This window comes from Oncorhynchus masou, chromosome 23 (genome assembly GCF_036934945.1).
Source record: "Oncorhynchus masou masou isolate Uvic2021 chromosome 23, UVic_Omas_1.1, whole genome shotgun sequence".
Taxonomy (NCBI): Eukaryota; Metazoa; Chordata; class Actinopteri; order Salmoniformes; family Salmonidae; genus Oncorhynchus; species Oncorhynchus masou.
The window spans coordinates 20,446,481-20,472,599 of NC_088234.1; the positions used below are offsets into that span (position 1 = coordinate 20,446,481).

Consider the following 26,119-nt stretch of genomic DNA (forward strand, 5'->3'; position numbering starts at 1 on the left):
CTGCATTTGGGTGGGGGAGGCTGTGAAATTCTCCTGCCATTGTTGGGCTCATGGGCTTTGACACCTCTCACTTCACACCTAATTGCTAATTGAAGTTGCAGTCGGATCTGTTCTGTCCAAGCAAGCTTGGTAGCCTTAACTTAGCATTCAGCCCTTATAAAGTAAAATATATAATTTTAATGTATTTTTCTGCTTGGCTTTAAAAGTAGCTTCAGAGTAAACATTACTCACTCAGTTCCAAGTTGAATGGTGTTTTCAGGTTTCTGTTGTGCTTCTTTTGCTGGTCGCTGGTTTGCCAGAGCATTTGCTGTATTGACATTGGAATTATCATGTAAATTAAAAATTATAGTCCTTTTAATTGCATGCAAATGCTTCATAATCATGTTAACCACCATGTTCTATTGGGAAATAATCATCTTGATTTTTAATTGTATTAGATTTATTTTTAATCGCATTAGACTCCAACAGATTTGATAATCATAGCACCCTATCAAATCTTTGACCAGGGCTGTGCTGCACTGTCCTTATCTCAAGTGATCCACGTTACAGTAGTCCAGGGTTTCCCAATCCCCCAGCACTACACAGCTGTTTCAAATAACCAACTCATGCACCAAGCTTTGATTATTTTAACCAGCTGTGTAGTGCTAGTGTAAAAAACAAAACGTGCACCCAGGTGGGGCCTCAGGACCGAGCATCGGTAAACCCTGCAGTAAAACTTCAGAGTGACACAAATGTAATTATAGGCTTCAAATCAGCTTTGTAGTTTTGGGGCGATATTACAAACACTACTAATCCCAAGATTCTCAGTGCAGGGCCGTGATTTCCGGGTTCTGTGTTGCTTGGGGGAAGGTGGCGCAGAGGACCTGTTGGAAATGACGGTAGAAGAAGTCGGATTTCAATATAAAGTCCAAAACAGTAAACCTGGAAGATAGCAAAGAAACTTCACCAGACCTGCGTGCTAAGGGTGTGTGTGCGCGCGCGCTTGTTCAAATGTGTATTTATGTAGTCAAATAATGCAACGGTGTGTGAAGGAATCGCTGTCTCGCTTGCTGCTAGCTCAGCTGTGTTGTTGCACTTATCTCCCTCCACCTGTGTGGGTAACACGCCAACCGGCTAGCTAGCTAATTTATTATCGAAAATCGACTCCGGTGTCCTCTCTGAATAATCTGAACTAGTTAGGAAGTCTAAACTGTTATCCAAATATGGCTGTTGTGTTAACTGCAAATTAGTTTAACTTGCTTCCTAGCTAGCTGAATAACTGGCTAACGTTCGACTCATAAATTAGCCAGCTAATTAGCATGCTAGCCAGTTAGTTAACTAGCTAGCTAATTGACCTAGTTTTGAGGACAGCACCTATGCTGTCACTGCTTTACTACTGTATACGTAGTGTATGAGATTAATATTGCTTTTGATGTTCATTTGAGGTCTGCGTTTACTGTGGATTAACAGATCAAAACAATGACACTTAGTCTAACCTGTTAGCTAGCTAGGTAAAATAGTTGATATGATTAGCTAATAATCAATGTGTGTGTGTGATTCATAATCATAACAATGGTTCACAACCCTCCAAGTTCCTGGTGTCACGCCCTCAGAATTCCAATTAATCCAGTTAGCTAGTAGTCAGTGCTAGGACTGAGGGTGTAATAACAAAGTTTACAATCCACTTTGTTTGCCTCTCACACACAATATGCAAACAAATGTCCTCTCCCCTCCATGATAAACATTCCTGACACCCGTCTGCCCCCTCCCTCTCCTTCATAGGGTGTGACTCACCATGGAGTCCCTGATGAGTGCGGTGGCCCCACGGACCCCGGCCCTGTTGAAGAAGGCCACTGAGGTGGACTTCCGGTCGGGGGCCACACTGGAGCAGCTGTCGGCCCAGGTGTCTGAGCTGGTCACCCTGGAGCAGGGGGACTTCGGGGACCAGCTCGCCCTCGAGGTCCACACGGCCAAAGACTTCATCTTCAACATGCTGGGTAAGACTCACCCACAGGTATTTTATATATGCTATTACATTTGGGTTAATACATTTTTGATTCACTACTGATATAGACAGCATTATAAGCTGGGTGCTTCGAACCCTGAATGCTGATTGGCGGACAGCTGTGGTATAGCAGACCGTATACCACTGGTATGACACAACATTTATTTTTACTGCTCTAATTTCGTTGGTAACCAGTTTATAATAGCAATAAGGCACCTCAGAGGTTTGTGATATATGGCCAATATACCACGGCTAAAGGCTGGATCCAGGCACTCTGCTTTGCGTCGTGCATAAGAACATTCCTTACACCGGGTCCATTAATCGCATATACAGTATAAGACTTTGACCGAGGCCTATTGTGTGCTTGATAAAAACGTATTGTGAGTAATGTGGTTGTGGATAAGTACAGATAGAGGAAAGGTGGTGGCTCAGCTGTGTTTATTTTCTGTGTCATGGATCAAGGTCCTAATATGCTTATCAGCCAGGTGAAGTGAGGTTCATTTTCCAATAGGTGGCACTATTCCTCTCCCTCTGTTCCTCAAGCCCTGCCTTTGCCTGCTCCTACGCTCTCTCCTCTCCGCTTGTCCCAGTGCAACTGGAACCGAAGCCCCTTTTGGCTGGGATCCCTCCCTCTCTTGAGCCGCATATCCTCTCCTCTATTTCCCTTTCTTCTGTTTTACTACTCTATTCATCTCTCTTTCTCTCTTTCTGTTTTGCTTACCCCCCTCCTTATTGTGCCTGTTTGTTGATCATGTGCAGTTTGAGTGGGAAGCACAATACAAACAAGCTTACTAGCACTAAGTCCACTCCCCTGTCCACCCCCCTGTAACTATAGCTGTGAATAGGAGCCATGATTGGCAGTGAGTATTGTTTGCACTAAAATATCATAACAGCCCCTTCTTCTAATCCGGTCATATTAGATTAGTTTACTGCCAACCCTCCTGTATCTCTCTGCCTCTCAACTTCTGCACTAGATAGCCTAGCGTCCTCTTTTCCGCTCTCTAGCTCTCTCTCTTCTCTCCCTCTGCTCTCCTCATCTCTTTCTCTCCTCCCTACTCACTCTCTCTCTCCTCCCTCTTTCTCTCTTCACTCTCAATTTGTACATGCCTGAGAAACCCCCCTCCTCCCCCCTCAAAACAGTTATCTGTGCCTATTATCATCCTATTAAGCCTGGTGACTGAGAAGCATGTGTAAGGAATGTAAATACAATGTTTGTCATTAACACTTTTGAATTACTGTTGAATTAAAAACCAGCGTCATGGCTTCCCGTCCTCCCTCATCTATGAGATAGGTCTCTCGCTCTCTCTCGACCATTTTGCACTCTCACTCATACACTTAACCCTCTATCCCGATTGAATGACACTCCCTGCCCTCACGGTGTGCACCCCCCCCCTTTCCTGCCTCTCTTCTATTTATTTTGTATTAATTAACTCATCCACTTTGTCACTGTCTCCGTTGTCAGTCAGGCTGACTACTCTTTAATTTCCAACTGTTTGCCATGAAAAAAAATATCAATTTGCACCTTGACAGGGAAGTGTAGGATTTAAGATGATCTGTAAATGCACGGTGTGTGCATTAGCAAGTAGCACTGTGACACTGTGTTTTTGAAGAACCTTGAAGAGGGAGCCCAGGCAGTTGAAAGGAAACATCTCCCCAACTACTAGAGCTCTTTATATGGAACATTTGCAGTGGTGTCTGTGTGTGTGCATCTCTATGGCTGTGTTTACACAGGCAGCCCAATTCAGCTCTTTTTCCCACTGGTAAAAAATATATATATAAATCACATATTTTTCTGAGCTTATCTGATTGGGCTAAATACCAATTAGTGACAAGATCAGAATTAGGCTGCCTGTGTAAACGTAGCCTACGTGACTGTATCCGTGTGCATGTTAGCCCGCGTGTGTGTGTGTTTGACTTTCTTTTCTAGTTGGGTCTTTGTAAAAGTTCTCTAGCCTAGTTTGAGAAGCAGGAGGCTCCCCACCGGGAATTCAGTGCTGACAGAGAGGGAGAAGAGAGGAGGCGATGCATTGCACCACACAGTGAAACAGATCCACAGTTTGACAGATCCAAGGAAGGAAAAGCCACTTATTTACCCGGTAGCTCTTCAGTAAACAGTGTTAGGCTGGCCTATAGCATGCCTGTGGAAACATGGATCTAGAATTCCCACATGACTCTATGGGTCGTGGGAATGTAGAATAATGACCAAAGGCTGGTTTATACTTGGTCTAACAACATGTCTGTATACCACAAGTGATTTGAGCTTATTTACGGTTAGATATTGTAGAGGTGTAGCTTAAACCCCCCCAGGTTGATGTTAAATCTAATTCGTATAAATAAATAAATCCCCTTAATCTGCCAGTTTAAGGTAGAGATGCAGTGCATTCGGAAAGTATTTAGACCCCTTGACATTCCCACATTTTGTTAAGTTAGTCTTATTCTAAAATTGATTTAAATTTGTTTTTCCTCATCAATCTACACACAATACCCCAAAATGACAAAGCGAAAACCGGGAAATCTATATAAAAAAAAAAAACGACGTTAAATTACATACGTATTCAGACCCTTTTCGAAATGGAACTCCGGTGCATTCTGTTTCCATTGATCAACCTTGAGATGCTTCCTCAACTTGATTTGGAGTCCACCTGTGGTAAATTCAATTGATTGGACATGATTTGGAAAGGCACACACCTGTCTATATAAGGTCCCACAGTTGACAGTGCATGTCAGAGCAAAAACCAAGCCATGAGGCCGAAGAAATTGTCCCTTGAGCTCCGAGACAGGATTGTGTCAAGACACAGATCTGGGGAAGGGTACCAAATAATTTCTGCAGCATTGAAAGTCCTCAAGAACACAGTGGCCTCCATCATTCTTATATGGAAGAAGTTTGGAATCACCAAGACTCTTCCTAGAGCTGGCTGCCTGGCCAAACTGAGCAATCGGGGTAGAAAGGAGGTGACCAAGAAGCCTATGGTCCCTCTGACAGAGCACTAGAGTTCCTGTGGGGATGGGAGAAACTTCCAGAAGGACAACCATCTCTGCAGCACTCCAATAATCAGGCCTTTATGGTAGTGTCCAGACAGAAGCCACTCCTCAGTAAAAGGCTCTGCTTGTAGTTTGCCAAAAGGCACCTCAAGGATTCTCAGACCATGAGAAACACGATTCTTTAGTCTGATGAAACCAAGATTGAACAATTGGGCTTGAATGCCAAGTGTCACGTCTGGAGGAAACCTGGCACCATCCCTACAGTGAAGCATGGTGGTGGCAATATCATGCTGTGGGGATGTTTTTCAGCGGCATGGACTGGGAGACTAATCAGGATTGAGGGAAAGATGATCCTTGATGAAAACCTGCTCATGACCTCAGACTGGGTCAAAGGTTCACCAACAGGACAAATTCTACAGATTCTAAACTTTGACATACATTTTAATCAAAATCCGTAGATTTTATTTATAAATAACATTTGACAACAGATTTACTTGAACAGTGCAAATGCAGATTTGCACATTCTCTTTTTCCGTGTCTCTGACTACGGCTGACCTCGCCTTCCCCACAGAGCTCATTAAACAAGCCTATGTTTTATTTTTTACATTTAACCTTTATTTAACTAGGTGAGTCAGTTAAGAACAAATTCTTATTTACAATGATGGCCTACCCCAGTCAAATCTGGACGACGTTGGGCCAATTGTGCACCACCCTATTGGACTCCCGATCACGGCCAGATGTGATGCAGCCTGGATTTGAACCAGGTACTGCAGTGACTCCTCTCGCACTGAGATCCAGTGTCTTAGACCGCTGCGTCACTCGGCAACCCCTTTTAATACGGCTTTAACGTCGGTTTAATTCAAACACAAAGAAGGCCAGAGGGTTGGAAACAAGAGGGGAGCTCCATCTCACTTTCAGCTGACAAAAACTAAGAACGGGGCGCAAGTCAGCCATTGTCTCTTAAGAGGTCCAGACCCACAGAGTTGAGGCTGAAAGCCTAAAACGCCCAAACAAGCAGTTTTGTTTCTTCCCGCCGAGCTTGTTTTTTGTGGTCTGCGTTTCGGCTCGTCCCTCTGACAGTGGTTTTGAATGTCATAATCTATTTCATGTTGAATAATATTTGATAATGTAACTTTTCACTAAAATCAAGCAAGCTAGATTGATTAAAGAGTTCTAGCATGCTTTTCTGTCAGTGAATGCCAACCCATTCACTGTCAGAATGTGAACTGAATGTTGAGTTATTGTTTTTATGGCTACGGGCTAGGCTGTAGCAGCTACTGTCATTCAGCCTGTGTTCAGGTAATGGTTGGTTGTGTTGACTGCTCCCAAGTTGGTCTGTATTTTATAACTTCTGTTCTCAGGGCGTCGCTCCCACTCGCATACTTTTTGAGGAATGTCGCTGTAAATACCTACGGTCCACTGTAGCTCTGGCAGCCGGCAGACACAGCAGCTCCCGCTGGAGCCCTTGAGGTTAATTCAGATGAAGCCGCCTTGAAAGAGTTCAGTACCGTCGCTTATATGGGAATGAAAATTTGGCGCATGTGTCGCAGGCTTTTGGTTGAAGTTCTCCCAGAGAATCTGAAAGGTCGGTTCGGCCTCGTTTGACATGAGCAAACCACTACAGAGCGTTGGAGTGTTCCCAAAGAATATTGTTGGTCTCACGCGGGGACACTGTGCATCTCAGTATGGAGTGCAGTTCACTATTCATGTATCATCTTATCAGCTGATTACTTTTTTTGTGACCAATAAATTTGCTCCTGCATAGCCTCTAGGCAGGCTACACATTAATATCATTGCTTTAATTAAACCGGAGTGCACTCCATTCAAATAGCATTTCTGGGCCTTGTTATTAACTGTCAAGAGTAGACTCGTCACTGATCCAAATGGTTGACTAATCGGGCCTCGGCCAGATGCAGTTTGAATGAAATATGCATTCAAAACGCAGATCTTTTGAGCGTTTATTTAGAAGACCTGTTCACTGTAGTTTACACTATAGACTAGTGTTGTACTCACTCGAAAGCGACAATACCGTTCTTTATTGCGTTGTCATTTTGGGGAGATTTTCAAACTGCGTGCTCTGACTGCGTGCTCTGACTGCGTGCTCTGACTGCGTGCTCTGACTGCGTGCTCTGACTGCGTGCTCTGACTGCGTGCTCTGACTGCGTGCTCTGACTGCGTGCTCTGACTGAGCGCACCTGTCATTTCATAATCGGGTAACTTATTTTTTTCTTGCACTGTGATATGTACATTTAGCCTGTATGTATATGCTCTGTTTTTAAAAAGATATGGAACTATGCATTGCGCAGGTAATACATTCAATGCCGTATTAACCTTGTGTTAAGCTAATGTATGATGGGTTACTATGCATAAGCTTCTAACTCATCTAGTCGATGTCTTACTGTTCTCTGATGCGTTCAGAATATACACCACTGCTCTCCTCTTGTGCAGTCCCAGGAAAAGCTGGACTATAATAGCTTGGACATTTTTAAATACTTTATTTTTATTTTTTAAATGTACTAATATACTGTTCGAATAGCGTCGCAAGCTTGCTCTTTTTTATTTATTTTTTAGTTGAATGTAAAATACTTGTGCAGTTAGAAAGCGAGAATGAGCGGCGCGTAGAGCAGACAGTTATTTATTCAGACCCACAAACATTAAGCTCTCGTGAAGACAACTCTTTTGATCTTATTCTAGTCCCATGTTATGAGAGCAAGAGAGAGTCAACCTATTAATTATTTAAATAGGCCCTATTATAATTTAATATCAGTTGAAATGAACTATCCTGTAATTGTAACTTTGTAGGCTGCATGTCCTGCACAAATCAATGAACTATCACCGTTGCGCGTTCTCTCCCAGCTTCATGGTTTGACAGTGGTGTGTAATTCCACTCCATATACTACAGTACAATCCACAACCCCAAAAATATTTTTACTAGAGCTTGTTTAATTTATTTACCCAAGAGTGCATCCATCTATGGGCTGCTATTTTTTTCTTCTGTTGTGCGTAATGTACATGGGTCTGGTCTAAATTGCTAGTTGGATCATGGGGTGGGGGCGTTCTGATGAGTTGGGTCTGGGGGGAATTGATTTCAAATCAAATCAAATTTTATTTGTCACATACACATGGTTAGCAGATGTTAATGCGAGTGTAGCGAAATGCTTGTGCTTCTAGTTCCGACAATGCAGTAATAACCAACAAGTAATCTAACTAACAATTCCTAAACTACTGTCTTATACACAGTGTAAGGGGATAAAGAATATGTACAAAAGGATATATGAATGAGTGATGGTACAGAGCAGCATAGGCAAGATACAGTAGATGGTATCGAGTACAGTATATACATATAAGATGAGTATGTAAGCAAAGTGGCATAGTTAAAGTGACTAGTGATACATGTATTACATAAGGATGCAGTCGATGATATAGAGTACAGTATATACGTATGCATATGAGATGAATAATGTAGGGTAAGTAACATTATATAAGGTAGCATTGTTTAAAGTGGCTAGTGATATATTTACCTCATTTCCCATTATTAAAGTGGCTGGAGTTGAGTCACTGTCAGTGTGTTGGCAGCAGCCACTCAATGTTAGTGGTGGCTGTTTAACAGTCTGATGGCCTTGAGATAGAAGCTGTTTTTCAGTCTCTCGTTCCCAGCTTTGATGCACCTGTACTGACCTCGCCTTCTGGATGATAGCGGGGTGAACAGGCAGTGGCTCGGGTTGTTGATGTCCTTGATGATCTTTATGGCCTTCCTGTAACATCGGGTGGTGTAGGTGTCCTGGAGGGCAGGTAGTTTGACCCCGATGATGCGTTGTGCAGACCTCACTACCCTCTGGAGAGCCTTACGGTTGAGGGCGGAGCAGTTGCCGTACCAGGCGGTGATACAGCCCACCAGGATGCTCTCGATTGTGCATCTGTAGAAGTTTGTGAGTGCTTTTGGTGACAAGTCAAATTTCTTCAGCCTCCTGAGGTTGAAGAGGCGCTGCTGCGCCTTCTTCACGATGCTGTCTGTGTGAGTGGACCAATTCAGTTTGTCTGTGATGTGTATGCCGAGGAACTTAAAACTTAAAACTTTTCAACTAGCCTTAGTCACTCACTGTCATAGCAGCTCCGCTAGCACCATCGTTGTTCTGACTGCATCACCTCCTACGTTCGCTAACGCACACCAAGTCTCCCGTCTATGAACTGCTCTGTGTGTGTGTAGCAACCCTATCCATATGACCCTGTCCCTCTGGTATAGGGTCGTATGGGCAGCAGGAAGGTTACAGCTCATTAACTGAAGACTAACTGATAATTAACCATGCGAGTGCCGTCATATGGTTGAACTGCTACAGCTATCTCTCCCTTCATTTAGTGAATCACTTTTAATGTACATTTACATGAAATGCAATTTGACATTTGCCATGTGTGAAAACCCAAGGGACATATTGTGTTGAGATTTTTAATAGCCCAATCTGATCTGTCCCTGGGCACGACCCATCGCTCTATTAAACTCTGCACTACAGAACTCTATGGATCACACATGCACACCTTTCAATAGCCTTGGTTATGCTGCCCAGTGTTAGATAGCCTTTGACCCTCTTCAGCTTCAAAAGAGGGTTTCTCGTCGCTCTAACAATCCCAGACATTACACCCAATCGGATAAAATGGGAACAATTTCTCAGTCTGTTTTATTTAAAGAATGAGCAAGGCCTTTTTTAAAAGCTTAATGAGAATTCATAAACACTGGAGTCGGCAGGAAGCAACACACACACAGCAGAACCCACCTATGACTGACAACTCCATGTGTGTGTTAATCCACCTCTGTCTGAAAGCACATTCTCTTTAGATGGCTGATAATGTCTGTCTGGGGCTAATTGTTTGCTCTTTAAAATAGAAAATGAGTGTAACGCAGAGAAAGCGCTCCGTCGTAATTGAATTGGTGAAAAGCTCTCTGTTGGCAGGATCTGTGTTTCACGAATGATTAGATAGTTTGGCCTGTCTTTTAATTATTTTTAAAGCTAAGGCCTACTGTCCGGCATCCCAACTTTTCCATTGGGTGTCAATGTATTTACACAGCTACTCTTACCCTTTGTCCTTTACTCTGCATCCCTCTCTCCTCTCTTTTACTCTGCATTCCCCTCTCCTCTCTTTTACTCTGCATCCCTCTCTCCTCTCTTTTACTCTGCATCCCTCTCTCCTCTCTTTTACTCTGCATTCCCCTCTCCTCTCTTTTACTCTGCATTCCCCTCTCCTCTCTTTTACTCTGCATTCCCCTCTCCTCTCTTTTACTCTGCATTCCCCTCTCCTCTCTTTTACTCTGCATCCCTCTCTCCTCTCTTTTACTCTGCATTCCCTCTCCTCTCTTTTACTCTGCATTCCCCTCTCCTCTCTTTTACTCTGCATCCCCCTCTCCTCTCTTTTACTCTGCATTCCCCTCTCCTCTCTTTTACTCTGCATTCCCCTCTCCTCTCTTTTACTCTGCATTCCCCTCTCCTCTCTTTTACTCTGCATCCCCCTCTCCTCTCTTTTACTCTGCATTCCCCTCTCCTCTCTTTTACTCTGCATTCCCCTCTCCTCTCTTTTACTCTGCATTCCCCTCTCCTCTCTTTTACTCTGCATTCCCCTCTCCTCTCTTTTAGTCTGCATCCCCCTCTCCTCTCTTTTACTCTGCATTCCCCTCTCCTCTCTTTTACTCTGCATCCCCCTCTCCTCTCTTTTACTCTGCATTCCCCTCTCCTCTCTTTTACTCTGCATTCCCCTCTCCTCTCTTTTACTCTGCATTCCCCTCTCCTCTCTTTTACTCTGCATTCCCCTCTCCTCTCTTTTACTCTGCATTCCCCTCTCCTCTCTTTTACTCTGCATTCCCCTCTCCTCTCTTTTACTCTGCATTCCCCTCTCCTCTCTTTTACTCTGCATTCCCCTCTCCTCTCTTTTACTCTGCATCCCCCTCTCCTCTCTTTTACTCTGCATCCCCCTCTCCCCCGGAATGACATTACTATGTTTATACTGTAGCACCATATAGGCTACGCTACTGTGAATCTGAACATGGCAACACACTTTGAATGGTGATTCAAAGGTTTTCATCACTCTCTGCACTGTCCGTTATGGGGAGTTTGTCAGTGTGACATTTTGTGTGTGAGACTGCAATCTTGGGCAGCTCTCCAGTGCTAATCGTCACAGTTCCCAGACTGACTCTATGGAAATGAGATCCGCTATGATTGACCTCCCAGTTACCTGCTGTGTGTGGTGTGTGTGACCTCCCAGTTAGCTGGGTGCATCACACTGGGGCTGTTTTAAATTACAAATGGATTCGTTAATTTTAGTACTCCTCAAACACAGAGGGGCTTTTTAGTTTTGAAAACTAGGCTAGTGTGGTCCTTACTGTAGAGTTTCTCATCCAAGCTCCAAAGCTTTTTTGGACCTCACCTAAAATGATGTAACCTAAACTGTTGGCCACAACCTTTGTAGACTTGTTTCCATGTACGTCATGTTTTGCCTGTGTTTCTGTATGCGCAAAGGAGACAGTAAGTGGCCCATGGGATTAGAATGTAGATTGTGTTCTCTGGAACAGTCTCACATCTCCTCCGGGTCAAACAGACTAACATCCAGGGCCTCATTAGTGGAGAGTCTGTCTCCCTCTCTTCTGTCTCCTTCCCCATCGTGCTCTTTCGTTCCTTCCCCATCTCTCTCTTTTACCCTCTCCTCTCTGAGCACCACACTAGCTACTGGAGAGATGAGACAAAGATCTCTGCTCCCCATTTGACCCAATTGATCAACTGTATCGAGAACAAATCAGAGGAAGTTCCTGCTCGCCAACTCTGCCCTTTGCCTGTCTGTAAGATATTTTCTCGACCTCAGCTGTACTTGGCTTCTCAAATTTTTTGGGGGGAGAGGAACTGACATTTGATTTCTCTATCTGACTATTGCTTGGTGCTCTGTACACTCTCTGCGCTCATTGTGTCCTTTTCTGTCAATACACACTCTGTAGAAAAAAAACAGCCTAGATTTAGAGCTACCATAGTTGAGAACACAGCTAAGTACTTGATTGGCTGCAGTATTCTTCATAAACTCTTTTCAAATTCATTGTTTTTTGCCCCCTGAAAAACTTGCCTTTTCATTGTTATCTTATTTACTTGCCAAATGATAGCATGGCACTTCTGTTCTCATTTGATGAAAATTAAGCTACACATTTTTTTTCTCTCAGTCTCCCACTCCTTTCCCCCTCTGTCTAAGCAGTTTGCACAGTCAGTCTGGCTGTATTCAGTAAAGACTCCCTCTTGGAGTGGAAAGCCCGGGTTGGCCTAAATGTCCATTTATTTGGCGCGTTTGATCCAGAAAAACACCGGTTCCAACTTGCGCAACGTGACTACAAAATATCTCAAAAGTTACCTGTAAACTTTGCCAAAACATTTCAAACTACTTTTGTAATACAACTCTAGGTATTTTTTAATGTAAATAATCGATGAAATTGAAGACTGGATGATCTGTGTTCAATACAGGAAGAAAACAAACTGTAGCATGCTTTCTCGTCACGTGCCTCTATCTAACAGTACACTTCAAGTGACCCTTGTTCAAGTTGGCCGTACTTCATTACACAAAGGAATAACCTCAACCAATTTCTAAAGACTGTTGACATCCAGTCTAAGCGATATGAACTGCAAGAAGGTCCCTTAGAAATCTGGATTCCCAATGAAATACTATTGAAAAGAGTGACCTCAAAAAAATATAAATGTATATCTGAATGGTTTGTCCTCAGGGTTTCACCTGTTAAATAAGTTCTATTATACTCAGACATGATTTAAACAGTTTTTAGAAACTTCAGAGTATTTCCTATCCAAATCTACTAATAATATGCATATCTTATCTTCTGGGCATGAGTAGCAAGCAGTTGAATTTGGGCATGATTTTCATCCGGAGGTGAATATACTGCCCCCTGTCACCAAGAAGTTAAGAACAAATTCTTATTTACAATGACGGACTACCGGGGAACAGTGGGTTAACTGCCTTGTTCAGAGCTCGGGATTCTATCCAGCAACCTTTCGGTTACTGGCCCAACACTCTAACCACTAGGCTACCAGCCGCAGTCACGAAGGGAGCTGTGTAGACCCAGCAACTATGGTCAGTCTTATGTAGCAACATTCCATTTTTTATTTTCCATTGGATAAAACTACAGACTCTGCTACAAAAGGGAATATCATACACTGCTGTTGAGGAGCAATGGGAAAGTAATTCTGCTTTGAAAGTTGATCAACTTGTAACCCCACTTTTGAGAAATTGCCCTTGAAAAGGTTTTGGTTCAGTTTTTACCTCTTTGTTCCCACCCATTCAGCCGGATTCACATCCTAGTAAGCTTTAGCCCCTCCGATCTCTTTAAGGATTTACATGTGAGGCCATATGCTCAACAGAGTAAGGTCGTGCAGTTAACAACCAAAGATTTCACAACTAAAAGTGGCGAGTTGTAGTAAAAATACACTATCTTGGCCTATATCGTAATCCGACGTTTGTGTAGGTCATGTGCTTCACATTACTGTCTCTGGTCAAATCTACATTTTATTTGTCACATGCACAGGATAGACTGTGTGAAAGGTACAGTGAAATGGTTACAAGTTGTGACTAGCTATGACATTGTAATCACTCCCTGGCTAACTTGATGGGTCATGAAATCATCTGGCAAAGTGAATTTTGTTTTTGTTTAATCATGCAAGTTAGCTAGCTAGCTAGCTAAATAATCTCAGCTCATACATTACTAGCAATACAAACTGATTGTCATAGCTAGCCACATTCACAAAATGCTGTAGTATGAATCTGCAGGTAGCTAAAGCTAACCAACTAGGTTCAAAATTAGGCTATAATTAGCAATGCAAATGTTACCTAGCTAGCTAATGAACCATAACTGTTTATTCCCCATCACTGTCATCAGAAGACTCCACAATGTCTGGTTCAATGAAAAATGTTCTAACCTAAATCAGGTATTTCCTTATCGTCTGATTCATTTTCAGTGTCAGAGAGGGTCAGCATGACACGATCGTCCTCCAGAAAGTAGTCCAACTTTTTCCCACGGATCTTTTTTTCCCCCACCTATCTTTTTCTGTGGCTAAATCAGCTGGGCTTGTAATTTAACCTCTCGATAGTACCCATCCTGGATCCGGGATCGTGAATACAGCCTCAAGCTGATTACCCTAACGCAACGTTAACTATTCATGAAAATCGCAAATGAAATAAATATGCTAGCTCTCAAGCTTAGCCTTTTCTTAACAACACTGTCATCTCAGATTTTCAAAATATGCTTTTCAACCATAGAAAAACAAGCATTTGTGTAAGAGTATTGATAGCTAGCATAGCATTTAGCGGGCAACATTTTCACAAAAACCAGAAAAGCATTCAAATAAAATCATTTACCTTTGAAGAACTTCGGATGTTTTCAAGGAGGAGACTCAGTCAGATAGCAAATGTTCAGTTTTTCCTGGAAGATTCTTTGTGTAGGAGAAATCGCTCCATTTTGTACATCACGTTTGGCTACCAAAAAAACCCGAAAATTCAGTCATCAAAACGCCAAACTTTTTTCCAAATGAACTCCATAATATCGACTGAAACATGGCAAACGTTGTTTAGAATCAATCCTCAAGGTGTTTTTCACATATCTCTTCGTTGATATATCGTTCGTGGAAGTCTGCTTTCTCCTCTGAAATCACATGGAAGAATACTTGCAGCTGAAGATTGCGCACCAATTTCGACGCAGGACACCGGGCGGACACCTGGTAAATGTGGTCTCTTATGGTCAATCTTCCAATGATATGCCTACAAATACGTCACAATGCTGCAGACACCTTGGAGAAACGGCAGAAAGTGTAGGCTCGTTCATGGCGCATTCACAGCCATATAAGAAGACATTGGAAAACAGCGCCTCAAAAATTTTGCTCATTTCCTGTTTGAAGTTTCATCTTGGTTTCGCCTGTAGCATCAGTTCTGTGGCACTCACAGATATCTTTGCAGTTTTGGAAACGTCAGAGTGTTTTCTTTCCAAAGCTGTCAATTATATGCATAGTCGAGCATCTTTTCGTGACAAAATATCTTGTTTAAAATGGGAATGTTTTTTTCATCCAAAAATGAAATACTGCCCTTCGAGTTCCAATAGGTTCTGTTTGGGCAAGGGGGCAGCATTTTCACTTTTGGATGAAAAGCGTGCCCAGAGTAAACTTCCTGCTACTCAGTCCCAGATGCTAATATGTGCATATTATTAGTAGTATTGGATATAAAACACTGAAGTTTCTAAAACTGTTTGAATGATGTCTGTGAGTATAACAGAACTCATATGGCAGGTGAAAACCTGAGAAAATCCAACCAGGAAGTGGTTGGACAAAAACGAGTATGAGGCACCATTTTTTTTCGAGTATGTTTGAGAAATTTGAATTATGAGATTTCTGTTGTTTTGAATTTGGCGCCCTGCAATTTCACTGGCTGTTGGCGAGGGGTTCTGCTAGCGGAACCCCGTTCCCAGACAGGTTAACAATTTAAATTCACAGGTGGGCTTACACGTTTAAGGCACATGAAAGTTTACATGTTTCAGAAGGCATTTCTGGCCCAAAATGTTGCTTTTTGATAAAAAATTGATGTTTACGTTCAAATGCCTCTCCTGTGATGTAGTGACGTGCGACAGACGCCTAGTTTCCTGAAATGAGTCAAATGTACTTGTTTCATTGTGTAGGTGTTTACCCCACTCATGTTCACCCTTGTACATACTTTTGTATATATAGTGTATGTGGACACCCCTTCAAATGAGTGGATTTCAGCCACAACCATTGCTGGCAGGTGTATAAAATTGAGCACACTGCCATGCAATCTCCATAGACAAACATTGCCAGTGGAATGGCCTTACTGAAGAGCTCTGTGGCACCGTCATAGGATGCCACCTTTCCAACAAGCCAGTTTGTCAAAAAAAAAATCCCTGCTACAGCTTCCCCGGTTAACTGTGAGAGCTGTTATTGTGAAGTGGAAACATTTAGGAGCAACTATGGCTCAGCGTTGTTATTAAAGCACATGAAAGTTTACATGTTCCAGAAGGCATTTCTTAAAAAAAAAACTCATTTGGATAATAAAATAATAAATGTACGTTCAAATGGCTCTCCTGTGAAGTAGTGACGTGTGACATACGCGTAGCTTCCTGAAATGGTTCACACATACTTTTGTCAGTATCACTACTGCGCTTTTTCATGAATACTTTGAATGTATGCAATGCATTTGCTTCTGACCAAGAAGAACTGCTCAAGGTCTGCTTTTAGAATTTCATATTATGCTCATTCTTTGTGTTTTCTTCCTCCAGGCCTTGTACAGAAGGTGGACCAGCGTCTCCCGGTGGCCAATGAGTACCTGCTCCTGTCTGGGGGTGCCAGGGAGGGGGTTCTAGACCTAAACCCAGAGGAGCTGGGGGACTACGCCAAGGGGGCCGATTTCGACCTGGACTTCACTCTCCTGGTGCCCGCCCTCAAGCTCCATGATCGCAACCAGGTTGGTGCAATACGGAAGGAATGGGAAACGTTTAATTTGTTTTGTATGTATCTTATTGATATTAAGTTGTGATGTGACGTTTTTACTGTGCCCTTTTTAAAACCTTTTTATCTAGTGTCATATGAAGTTTGATGCAAAGCAAATACTAGTGTTTTCTCAGGAAAAGGTGTAATGAAGTATTGTTTCTTCTAATGTCAACCAGCCGGTCACCCTGGACATGCGCCAGTCGGCCCCCTGCCACTCCTGGCTCTCCCTGCGGCTCTGCGACCCCAACACCCAGGCAAGATGGAGGATCTGCTGCCAGGAGGAGACAGACTCACCCCCTGACGATGATGATGAGGAAGAGAAAAGGGAAATGGGTCACAAAGCCTCTGGTGCCGTCCCCCCCTCCCTCTACGTAATGCTTTTTCTAATGTTCTTCTCTTTTAGCGCTTTTAGTTTTGTATTTTACTGTAAGGTGTGTTGCAGTGCTTTTAATGAAGTTCAATTTGTATTTGATTCTAGTCGCCCCACCAGTCTCTGGATGGCTGCTACATGTCCCCGGCACTGGTGGCTGACTGGTTCTGGGCAGTGGTGGGTGAGGCGGTGGACGAGCTGAGGCGTTCCCCCAAGAGAGGCATCCCCGTCCCAGAGAGGCTGGAACGCAACGGGCCCCTGACCACCCTCATCCTCCAGGCGGGCTCCAGCCGGGTGCTCTATGACCTGCTGCCAGTGGTGTCCTTCCGGGGCTGGCCCGCCGTGGCCCAGGGCTGGCTGACGGCCAATCACTTCTGGGACGGGAAGATCACAGAGGAGGAGGCCATCTCTGGGTTCTACCTGCTGCCCTGCCCGGCTCCGCTGGGGGGGAGGCCTGACCGGGAGTGGAGGCTGGCCTTCTCACGCAGCGAGGTGGGTAGCTAGCTGCACGTTGTAGTTGGCTAGTTAACCATCGGGTAGCATCTTCTTTTGAATAGCTGTATAGTTAGTTTGATTGGGCATGGGATTTCTGCTGGACAACAATGGCTAGCTAGCCTAATTTGTTCAACTGAAACTCAGCGGTATGTAATTGCCACAAGCAGCCAAAAGAATTGCAGATAAACTCGATGCACTCACCCAGAGTATGTGCACGGGTGTGTTTCATGCTGCTGCAACATGATAGCTGCGGGACCAAAACAGCATAAAAGTTTTAGCCTTCTGTGTCGTACTCTTAGTTGTTGCCGAAGTCCGTCCTATTCTGGTGTTTACTTTGTGCACCACTGACTTTACCGTTAAATAAAACTGAGCGGAAGTACAAGTTCACTTACCGGTGGAACATTTTGAACTTTTAAATATGAAAGTAGTAAGGTTCTTAACGGTCTTCAAGTACTGTTGAAAATGACTCGGTATAACATCGATCCGGGCTGTGTTTCTGGGGCATGCATGTGAACCGTCTGTTAATGCTGTTTGCGTCTTGCTGGTGACAAATCTGATTACCCCTCGTGGGATTAATAAAGTGACCTGGCTGCCATATCATTGTCTCCTGTCATGTCTGTCTCCAGGTGCAGCTGAAGAAGTGCATCCCGTACCCCATGGCCCAGGCCTTCCAGGCTGCCAAGGCTGTCCTCTCCCGCCTCCTGGCTCGCCCCCGCACTGGCCTCAGCCCCTACCACCTTCGCACCCTCCTCTTCTGGGCCTGTGACCGCCTACCGCCCGCCTACCTCTCCTCGCCTGACCCAGAAACCCCCGCCCGCCTCCTCCTGGGCCTCCTGGATGATCTGGCCCACTGCATCCTGGGTAAGAACTGTCCCAACTACTTTCTGCCCCAGTGCAACATGCTGGAGCACCTGTTGGACAGCCAAGCCCTGCTGGTGGCCCGGAAGCTGGCCCATGTCCGGTCTGACCCGACCGAGCACCTACGGGCGGCCCTGGACCAGGCCAGACAGGCGAGCCAGCTGAAGAGCGAAGCGGCGGGCGCGACCAACGGGCACGGAGGGTCGCCCAGGCAAGGTTACCCGGCCAGCGGCATCATCTCGCCCTCGGACGACAAACTGGCTGCCAGGCTGCAGCAGCTGGTGACCGAGAACCCTGGGAAGTCGATTTCTGTTTTTCTCAACCCCGATGATGTCACAAGGCCGCACTTCCGCATCGATGACAAGTTCTACTGACCTGAGAGTAATGGTGTGCTATCGACACACACTCTCTTCAAAACACATGTAAAACGGCGAGTCAACTAGGATGGCTCGAGAGTCAAAACACTACAGAGCCTCACTGCTCTCCTATCCCACCCCCTCCTGGAGGCTAAAGACAATGATGCTAACGACGCTGCTGAACTATGACACTACCAAAAACACCTTTGCACACTCCCAGGAGCAGGAGGCTGACCCGAGAGAGCCCTAGGCTAGAGAAACCAACACTCTTCTATCCATTTAGCAGTGAGTGATGTCATAAAGAGACCTCACCACAGGAAAAATGTTTGAGTTACCACGGAGACTGCTGCTCTTTTATGAGCTTGCTGTAACAATGGTTTTTTTTAGAATAAAGAACCGCTTTAGAATGAAGAAAGCCTGCTGCTGCTCCCATTCAATGGCATTGGTTACCCAAAGGATTTCTCCTCTCTCCACACTAATGAGAAACTGTATTTGCCCCTTTCCCCCCCCTGCCCAATCAAAGTGGGTGATAGTACCAGGATTCTCCATTTTGTTTTATATTCAACTATGATGTAACTGAATGTAATTTGGTGTGGGGCAATGTCTTTGAACAAATAGTATTTTCTTTCTATATGTTTTATCCCTTTTTCTGTTTGCTCTCTGCCCCTCTCGTTCTCATGCTTTCTTTCTCTCTCTCCCCCTCTCTCTCAGGTATTTTTAACATTGTTCATTGTTTTTCTATGTGACTCCAGACTCCCTCTGGGAGGGTTATGGTTCCCCTCGATCGATCTTGAATGGTATAACACAGGGTTGTCCTTCCGTTTCAACACTTACTATGTGACGTAACACACCAAAGAGCCACTGGATGGGTGTTTCGGGGAGCCTTTGCTTCTTCAATCTACCACCCCATAAGAAAGGTATCTGTACTCACTGACCCAGAGTCAGTCTGTACTCTTAAAGGAAAGATTCACCCATTTATTTTTTTTTAATGCTATATTATTTTTGTTCATCTCAGCGACGTTATCTGTCTTCCCGGGGTAATTTCATGTTTATCTGAGCTATTGCAGTTCAAGCAGACCGAAATAAAGCCGCTCTCACTACACTGGAAGTTAATTTGAATACGACTTTTCGATCGCGAAAACGTCTATCATGCATGTCACATTTCAATACTGGCTTGATGTCATGTCGCAGGAGGTTATTTTCTCTCAAATTAGCCAATGATCATAGTTTTGCAATATTCCTACCTCGGAATGTCTTATAAGAGGGTCCACCACATTTCTCCTATTTGTCTGCTTCTTCAGTGCATTGTATGGTGCCGTTGCGAATGTCAGACTCCTCTCTCTGAGGTACATCGATCTGCAGGTTGAACATGGTGAGATTGTATACTCCTCAATTCATAGTGCAGGTTAGGTGATTTTTACAGCCAACTCGTTACTTCACATGCTGATATTGCCTTTGCTGTTGTTGTGTCTAGCTACGCTTGTTAGCTAGCTACCGACCAAGCTAGCCAGCCAGCCAGGCCATAGAGGTAGCATTGCATTGTGGGTTTGGTTGTCGATCTGAGCTGCAACAGATTTACACATGTTGCTACCAACCTTATTATAACGACAAAATGAAACATTTGTTCACCAGAAATATTGATCTCACACAGTGTTATTTAACACTGTAAATTATACCAATTAGTGGTTTTGGGTGGATTTTGTCTTTAACGCTCATATTCCCCACCTTTACCTTCCAGACCAACATGCCCCTCAGCGGTCACCTCATCAACTTGCCTCGATTCAGAGGGGTTGGGTTAAATTCGGAACACCCATTTTCAGTTGAAGACGTTCAGTTGTACAACTGACCAGTTATCCCCCTTTCCCTTTATCCCATGAAAGCTTGAAGCAGCAGTTTATCATCAAATAAGAGTAATATCACAGGGGCTATAAACTTTGATTCAGTTATTTTCTTACAGTCCCTTCTGAAAATGTGTACCATGGTACAGTTTACATTGGGGCTTTAATGGTGGGATGTGGTCATTACATGTTGTATGATATTAACAAACTACCTATATTGGTCCGGAAAGGAGGAGAGGTAGTGTTAGCTGCTGAAATGGTTGGCACACTGCTCGATTGTATTCTCGTCTTCATGTTACGAAATGAAAGCACTGCCATGGCTTGGCTAGGCTACATCATGTCATCTGTATGAGGCTTGTGTAAGGGCTATTTTCTTTGTTCCACTTTTGTGTATGAAGATGGGGAGGTTTTCATGGTTTGTGGTTGCAACTCAGAGGAAAAGCTTTTTGTCTTGTCTCAGATTTTAATTGGAGGAAACTTGACTGGTTTTGTAATGGTCCCTCTCTCGCTCTTCTGCTTGGTTTGCCTGTTTTAATAAGCTGTGTGTGATCGGACCACTGATCAAGCTCTTTAAATGTGCTGATGGAGAGTTAAAGATCCAGAGAGATGGAACAGGAACAAATGCACAGCAGGACACAAACACCCAATGTGCTAGCCTCCATTCCACATCCCCTTGTGCCCTCCTCTCTCTCTCTCTGTGTGAGAGACTTGGGGGGCCTTATCTTGTCCACCCAGATGTGTTGGATGGGGAGACGGGCCAGCCTCTGGCCCTTTGTACAGATTAGTGGTAAAGGATGGGGCTGCTGGGAACTGGGACAGCTGCTTGTCTGTCTCGTTGTATATCTGTCTCGTGTTCTCATTATATAGCTGCGTGTCTCCTCTCGTTTTCCTTCTATAACTTCCCATCCAATGAGTGGAAGTCACATCTCCTGAATACAAACAGTATCAACACCTTTCCATCATCAGATTGGCTCTAATCGGCATTAGCTTAGACTGAGGGTGTGTCCAAAATGGCACCCGATTCCCTATATAGTGCACTTCTGCCCCATGGTCCCCCGGTCAAAAGTAGTGCACTGTATAGGGAATAGGGTGCCATTTAAGACGCACAGAGTATCAGAGGTGCTTGTTGAATATCATTAGTGGAACGTCATGGTGGACATCAATCGAGCATCATCGGAACACTAAATCAAATAACATGTGCCGAGTTCAACAGGTGTAACCTTACAACAAAGCAGTTTTAAGAAAAATAAGTCTTAGGTAAAAAATAGATAAGTAAGAAATAAAGTGAACAAATAATTAAAGAGCAGCAGTACCCCAGGGGGTACCGGTACAGACTATGTGCGGGGGCACCGATTAGTCGAGGTAATATGTATGTAGAGTTAGTGACTATACATAGATAATAACCAGAGAGTAGCAGTGTAAAACAGGATGGAGGGACAATGCAAATAGTCTGGGTAGCCATTAGATTAGCTGTTTAGGGAGTAGAAGCTGTTAAGTCTTTTGGACCTAGACTTGGCTCCGCGGTACCGCTTGCCGTGTGGTAGCAGAGAGAACAGTCGATGACTAGGGTGGCTGGAGTCTTTGAACATTTTTAGGGCCATTTGACACACCGCCTGGTATAAAGGTCCTGGATGGCAGGAAGCTTGGTGATGTACTGGGCCGTACGCACTACCCTCTAGTGCCTTGCGATCGGAGGGCGAGCCGTTGCCATACCGGGCAGTGACGCAAACAGTCAGGATGCTCTCGGTGGTGCAGCTGTAGAACTTTTTGATGACTCATGCCAAATCTTTTCAGTCTCATGAGGGGGAATAGGCTTTATCGTGCCCTCTTCAAATCAAATTTATTGATATAGCCCTTCTTGCATCATCTGATATCTCAAACTGCTGTACAGAAACCCAGCCTAAAACTCCAAACATTAAGCAATGCAAGTGTAGAAGCACGGCTGTCTTGGTGTGTTTGGACCGTGATAGTTTGTTGGTGTACACCAAGGAACTTGAAGCTCTCAACCTGATCCACTACATCCCTGTCGATGAGAATGGGGGTGTGCTCTGTCCTCTTCCTGTAGTCCACAATCATCTCATTTTGTCTTGATCACATTGAGGGAGAGGTTGTTGTCCTGGCACCACATGGCCAGGTCTCTGACCTCCTCCCAATCGGCTGTCTCGTCGTTGTCGGTGATCAGGCCTACCACTGTTGTCGTCGGCAAACTTGATGATGGTGTTGGCTTCGTGCCTGGCCATGCAGTCATGGGTGAGCAGGGAGTACAGGAGGGGTCTGAGCACGCACCCCTGAGTGGCCCCTGTGTGGAGGATCAGCATGGCAGATGTGGTGTTGCCTACCCTTACCACCTGGGGGGTAAGGGTAGGCAAGATGTTTAAAGAGTTGAAATTGACTCCAGCATTTCTTTCCTATAAGATTTGGGTCAGTTTAAAGTATATCTATATTCTAAAACAGTTTTACATGCTTTCAGGAAGTCCAGGATGCAGTTGCAGAGGGAGGTGTTTAGTCCCAGAGTCCTTAGCTTAGTGATGAGCTTTGAGGGCACTATGGTGTTGAACGCTGAGCTGTAGTCAATGACTAGCATTCTCACATAGGTGTTCCTTTTGTCCAGGTGGGAAAGGGCAGTGTGGAGTCAACAGAGATTGTGTCATCTGTGGATCTGTTGGTGCAGTATCTGGGAGGATGCTGTTGATGTGAGGCATGACCAGCCTTTCAAAGCACTTCATGGCTACAGACGTGAGTGCTATGGGTTGGTAGTTATTTAGGCAGGTTACCTTCGTGTTCTTCGGCACAGGGACTAGGGTGGTCTGCTTAAAACATGTTGGTATTACCGACTCAGTGAGGGACAGGTTGAAAATGTTAGTGAATACACTTGCCAGTTGGTGAGCGCATGCTCGGAGTGCACGTCCTGGTAATCCGTCTGGCCCTACGGCCTTGTGAATGCTACAGGTCTTTGAAAACTTTTCTTTGATTTGATATTCTATATTCTCTGGAATGTGATAGAATCACTACTTTATTGGTACTGCATATATTGGGTACAGTACTACTATATCAGTATTGATACTGTTTTTGAATAGCTTCTGTTAGTGGAGTGAATTAGGAGCTACTGATGAATTGTGTGGGTGCTTCTGTTCTTTATAGCCTTGGTACAGGTGAGTGTATGAATGAAAAGGACACCTTGACAAACCAAAGAATGTAGTGTTGCTGACAATACAGAAGGATGAACACCCCGAGGATAGAGTTGAGTGCGGGTATGTAAACTGCAAAGTAATCAAATTAAGTGTATTGGTCGTGTACACAGATTTGCAGGTGTAGCGAAATGCTTGTTTCTAGCTCCGACAGTGCAGTAATACCTAGCAATATAACAAAATAAGCACAATCCAAAAAAATGTATTAAATAAATTAAGAGATATCAATATGAGAAGTATAATATAGAAGTATATGTGTGTGGGTGGGTGGTCCTAGCACTTTCAAGGTGGTGGTTTTCGACACACCACAGCCTGACGTTGTAATAATGTTCATGAACGTTGCCTTGAGCATTTATGCAAGTTGTCAGCATGGTTGAGACTTCCTTTTGTCATGTTTTTCCTTCCTGAATGCTTCCCTAAGTTTTAAACGCGCCACAGTTCAACGTTGTAGTGAAGTTGTTAGAACATTGACAGACTTCCTGAATGCTCCCCTGAAGTTTTAAATTCAGTGCCAGCGTTTGAAATATGCAATGTCAGGTGTATCTCACTGTGTACTGCCTAGTTAGTAGGCATATACATTAGTATGAGGCTTTAGCCTATCTGTGATAAATGGAAACGTACACAATTTGATACTGGTGCCGAATGTCAAGGTCAAAAGTTAACAGCAGCAGTGCTATGCAATCGTTTACCCAATCTAACTTCTAATGGACTATCTGCTGCAGACATGGCTGTTTTCAGCAATATAAGGTAATTGTACTGCTAAAACTACTAAATGTTATATTATTGTGTGCTTAAACTACTGATAATTGTTTTTGATTGAAAATGAACAAATAATGAATGTAACCAATGTTACCTCCTTGACTCACTCAATTAATTAAAATATAGTTGAAAAAAAGTTTTCCATGCAAATCCTGACTGAATTACCATATAAAAGAGCTGCAATATCGTCAATGACTCCACCCCATATCTGGAAATATTTGCCATTTAAAACTTGACTACTTTCTACTTCCTCTTCCTTCATAAAGTGCAAATTAACTTTATCATGAATGTTTTGCTGTATTTATTTTCTCTGGGTTGTGTTGAATGATGATCAGTGATGGTACTGCTGTAGCATGTAATAAATCTACATCTTGATCACTATGGGTCTGTACAACTTCCTTTTGACTCTGTATGCAACTTCCTTGTAGACTGTCTGTCTGTCTGTGCTGTATAGCCAACTCTTAACATGCTGACTAGACCGCACGCATGTTGATTTTGGTTGAAAAATGGTTGGTTTTGGTTGAAATATCTAAACTAACTCAAGCAAATATATTAATCTGAGGACAGTTCGAAAAGCATTAAACATTTGTCAATTTATCTAGCTAGCTTGCTGTTGCTAGCTAATTTGTCCTGGGATATAAACATTGGGTTGTGCATTTCAGGTAAAATAACAATGCCCTCCGACAATTCATGCACAGATTAAAGGGTAAACCGCGTTTTGTTTCTAGTAATCTCTCCTTCAGACTTCTTTGGACTTCATATGGTTGTTGGCAACCAACTTTAAGGTGCGTTACCACCACCAACTGGAGTGGGGGCGTCAGTTAATCTTTTAATCACCTACGTGGGTATATGCTCCTAAAATCCAATGAGGAGATGCGAGAAGAATGACTTGCAGTGCGTCAAGCATCACAAAAAGTGAATCAATTCCTATTTTAGCTCCTGGCTACGCAGAAGCTTGTTGATGCTCGCGAGCAGTGTGGGTGCAAATGATTGAATACCATGTATGTGTACATTTATTTTGAAGCGCACGCGATGGGGCAGGTTGGTCAGCATGTTAGGTTGGCATGAACAGATCTGGGACAGTGCTAGAGGAATGTTAAGGTTCTGATGGATGCTTTTGATCTATTCATGGGCTACATTTTGTAGCTGTCCAGGGAAAATAAGTCTCACATTGAAAGTAGTCATCCCCCTGAATGTTGAGTTTTCTAACTCCTAGGAGTAACACGTCATTCGAAACACCTTGTGAACTTCCATTAATGTCCTGGAAAAACCTTTTGGACTTGAAGAAAATTAAAAAAAATCCTGAAAGGTTTTTTCCAGGACACCAACAATATGCTCTATAATGTATAATAAGTAGCTTTTGGATAAAACGTGTTATGATGTGTAAAAATCCTCCGGTTTGGTGTGGAGCTCCCCTTTCTGTCTGGGATGCAGTGCAGTTCCAACAGAGGGCGCTAGGAGACAGCACTTCTGCCTCCTTCTGTACTCTGTCCAGCGCTGCTCGTCTCCAGATAGTCACACTGTGTGAGATAAGAACATCAGGAGAGGTTACCAAGGAGAGAGGGGGTGTGTGTCTGTGGCCCATATATACACACCCTGACTAACACTGCAGCAATCCTGCTGGTATATTCAGAAGATTACGAGGCCAAGAACTTCTAGGTATGTGTGATACATCTGGCACAGGACATCCTGCCAGTGAACTCAGGACTGACCTCACTGCCAGTTACATCACCCTGGCTCTATATCAGTCACTGGTCTGGCTCAGCCACTCTG

General features: G+C 43.9%; 1 protein-coding gene across 1 annotated transcript; it reads left to right on the top strand.

The window, feature by feature from the left end:
• Positions 1 to 830: 830 nt before the first annotated feature.
• Positions 831 to 24,727, top strand: LOC135510527 (nucleotidyltransferase MB21D2-like). Its single transcript, XM_064931533.1, has 6 exons — positions 831 to 964; positions 1,762 to 1,976; positions 16,272 to 16,456; positions 16,659 to 16,853; positions 16,961 to 17,344; positions 17,974 to 24,727. The coding sequence occupies exons 2-6, from the start codon at positions 1,775 to 1,777 to the stop codon at positions 18,577 to 18,579; spliced, it is 1,572 nt and encodes a 523-aa protein (XP_064787605.1). The 5' UTR covers positions 831 to 964; positions 1,762 to 1,774; the 3' UTR covers positions 18,580 to 24,727.
• The last annotated feature ends 1,392 nt before the right edge of the window (positions 24,728 to 26,119 follow it).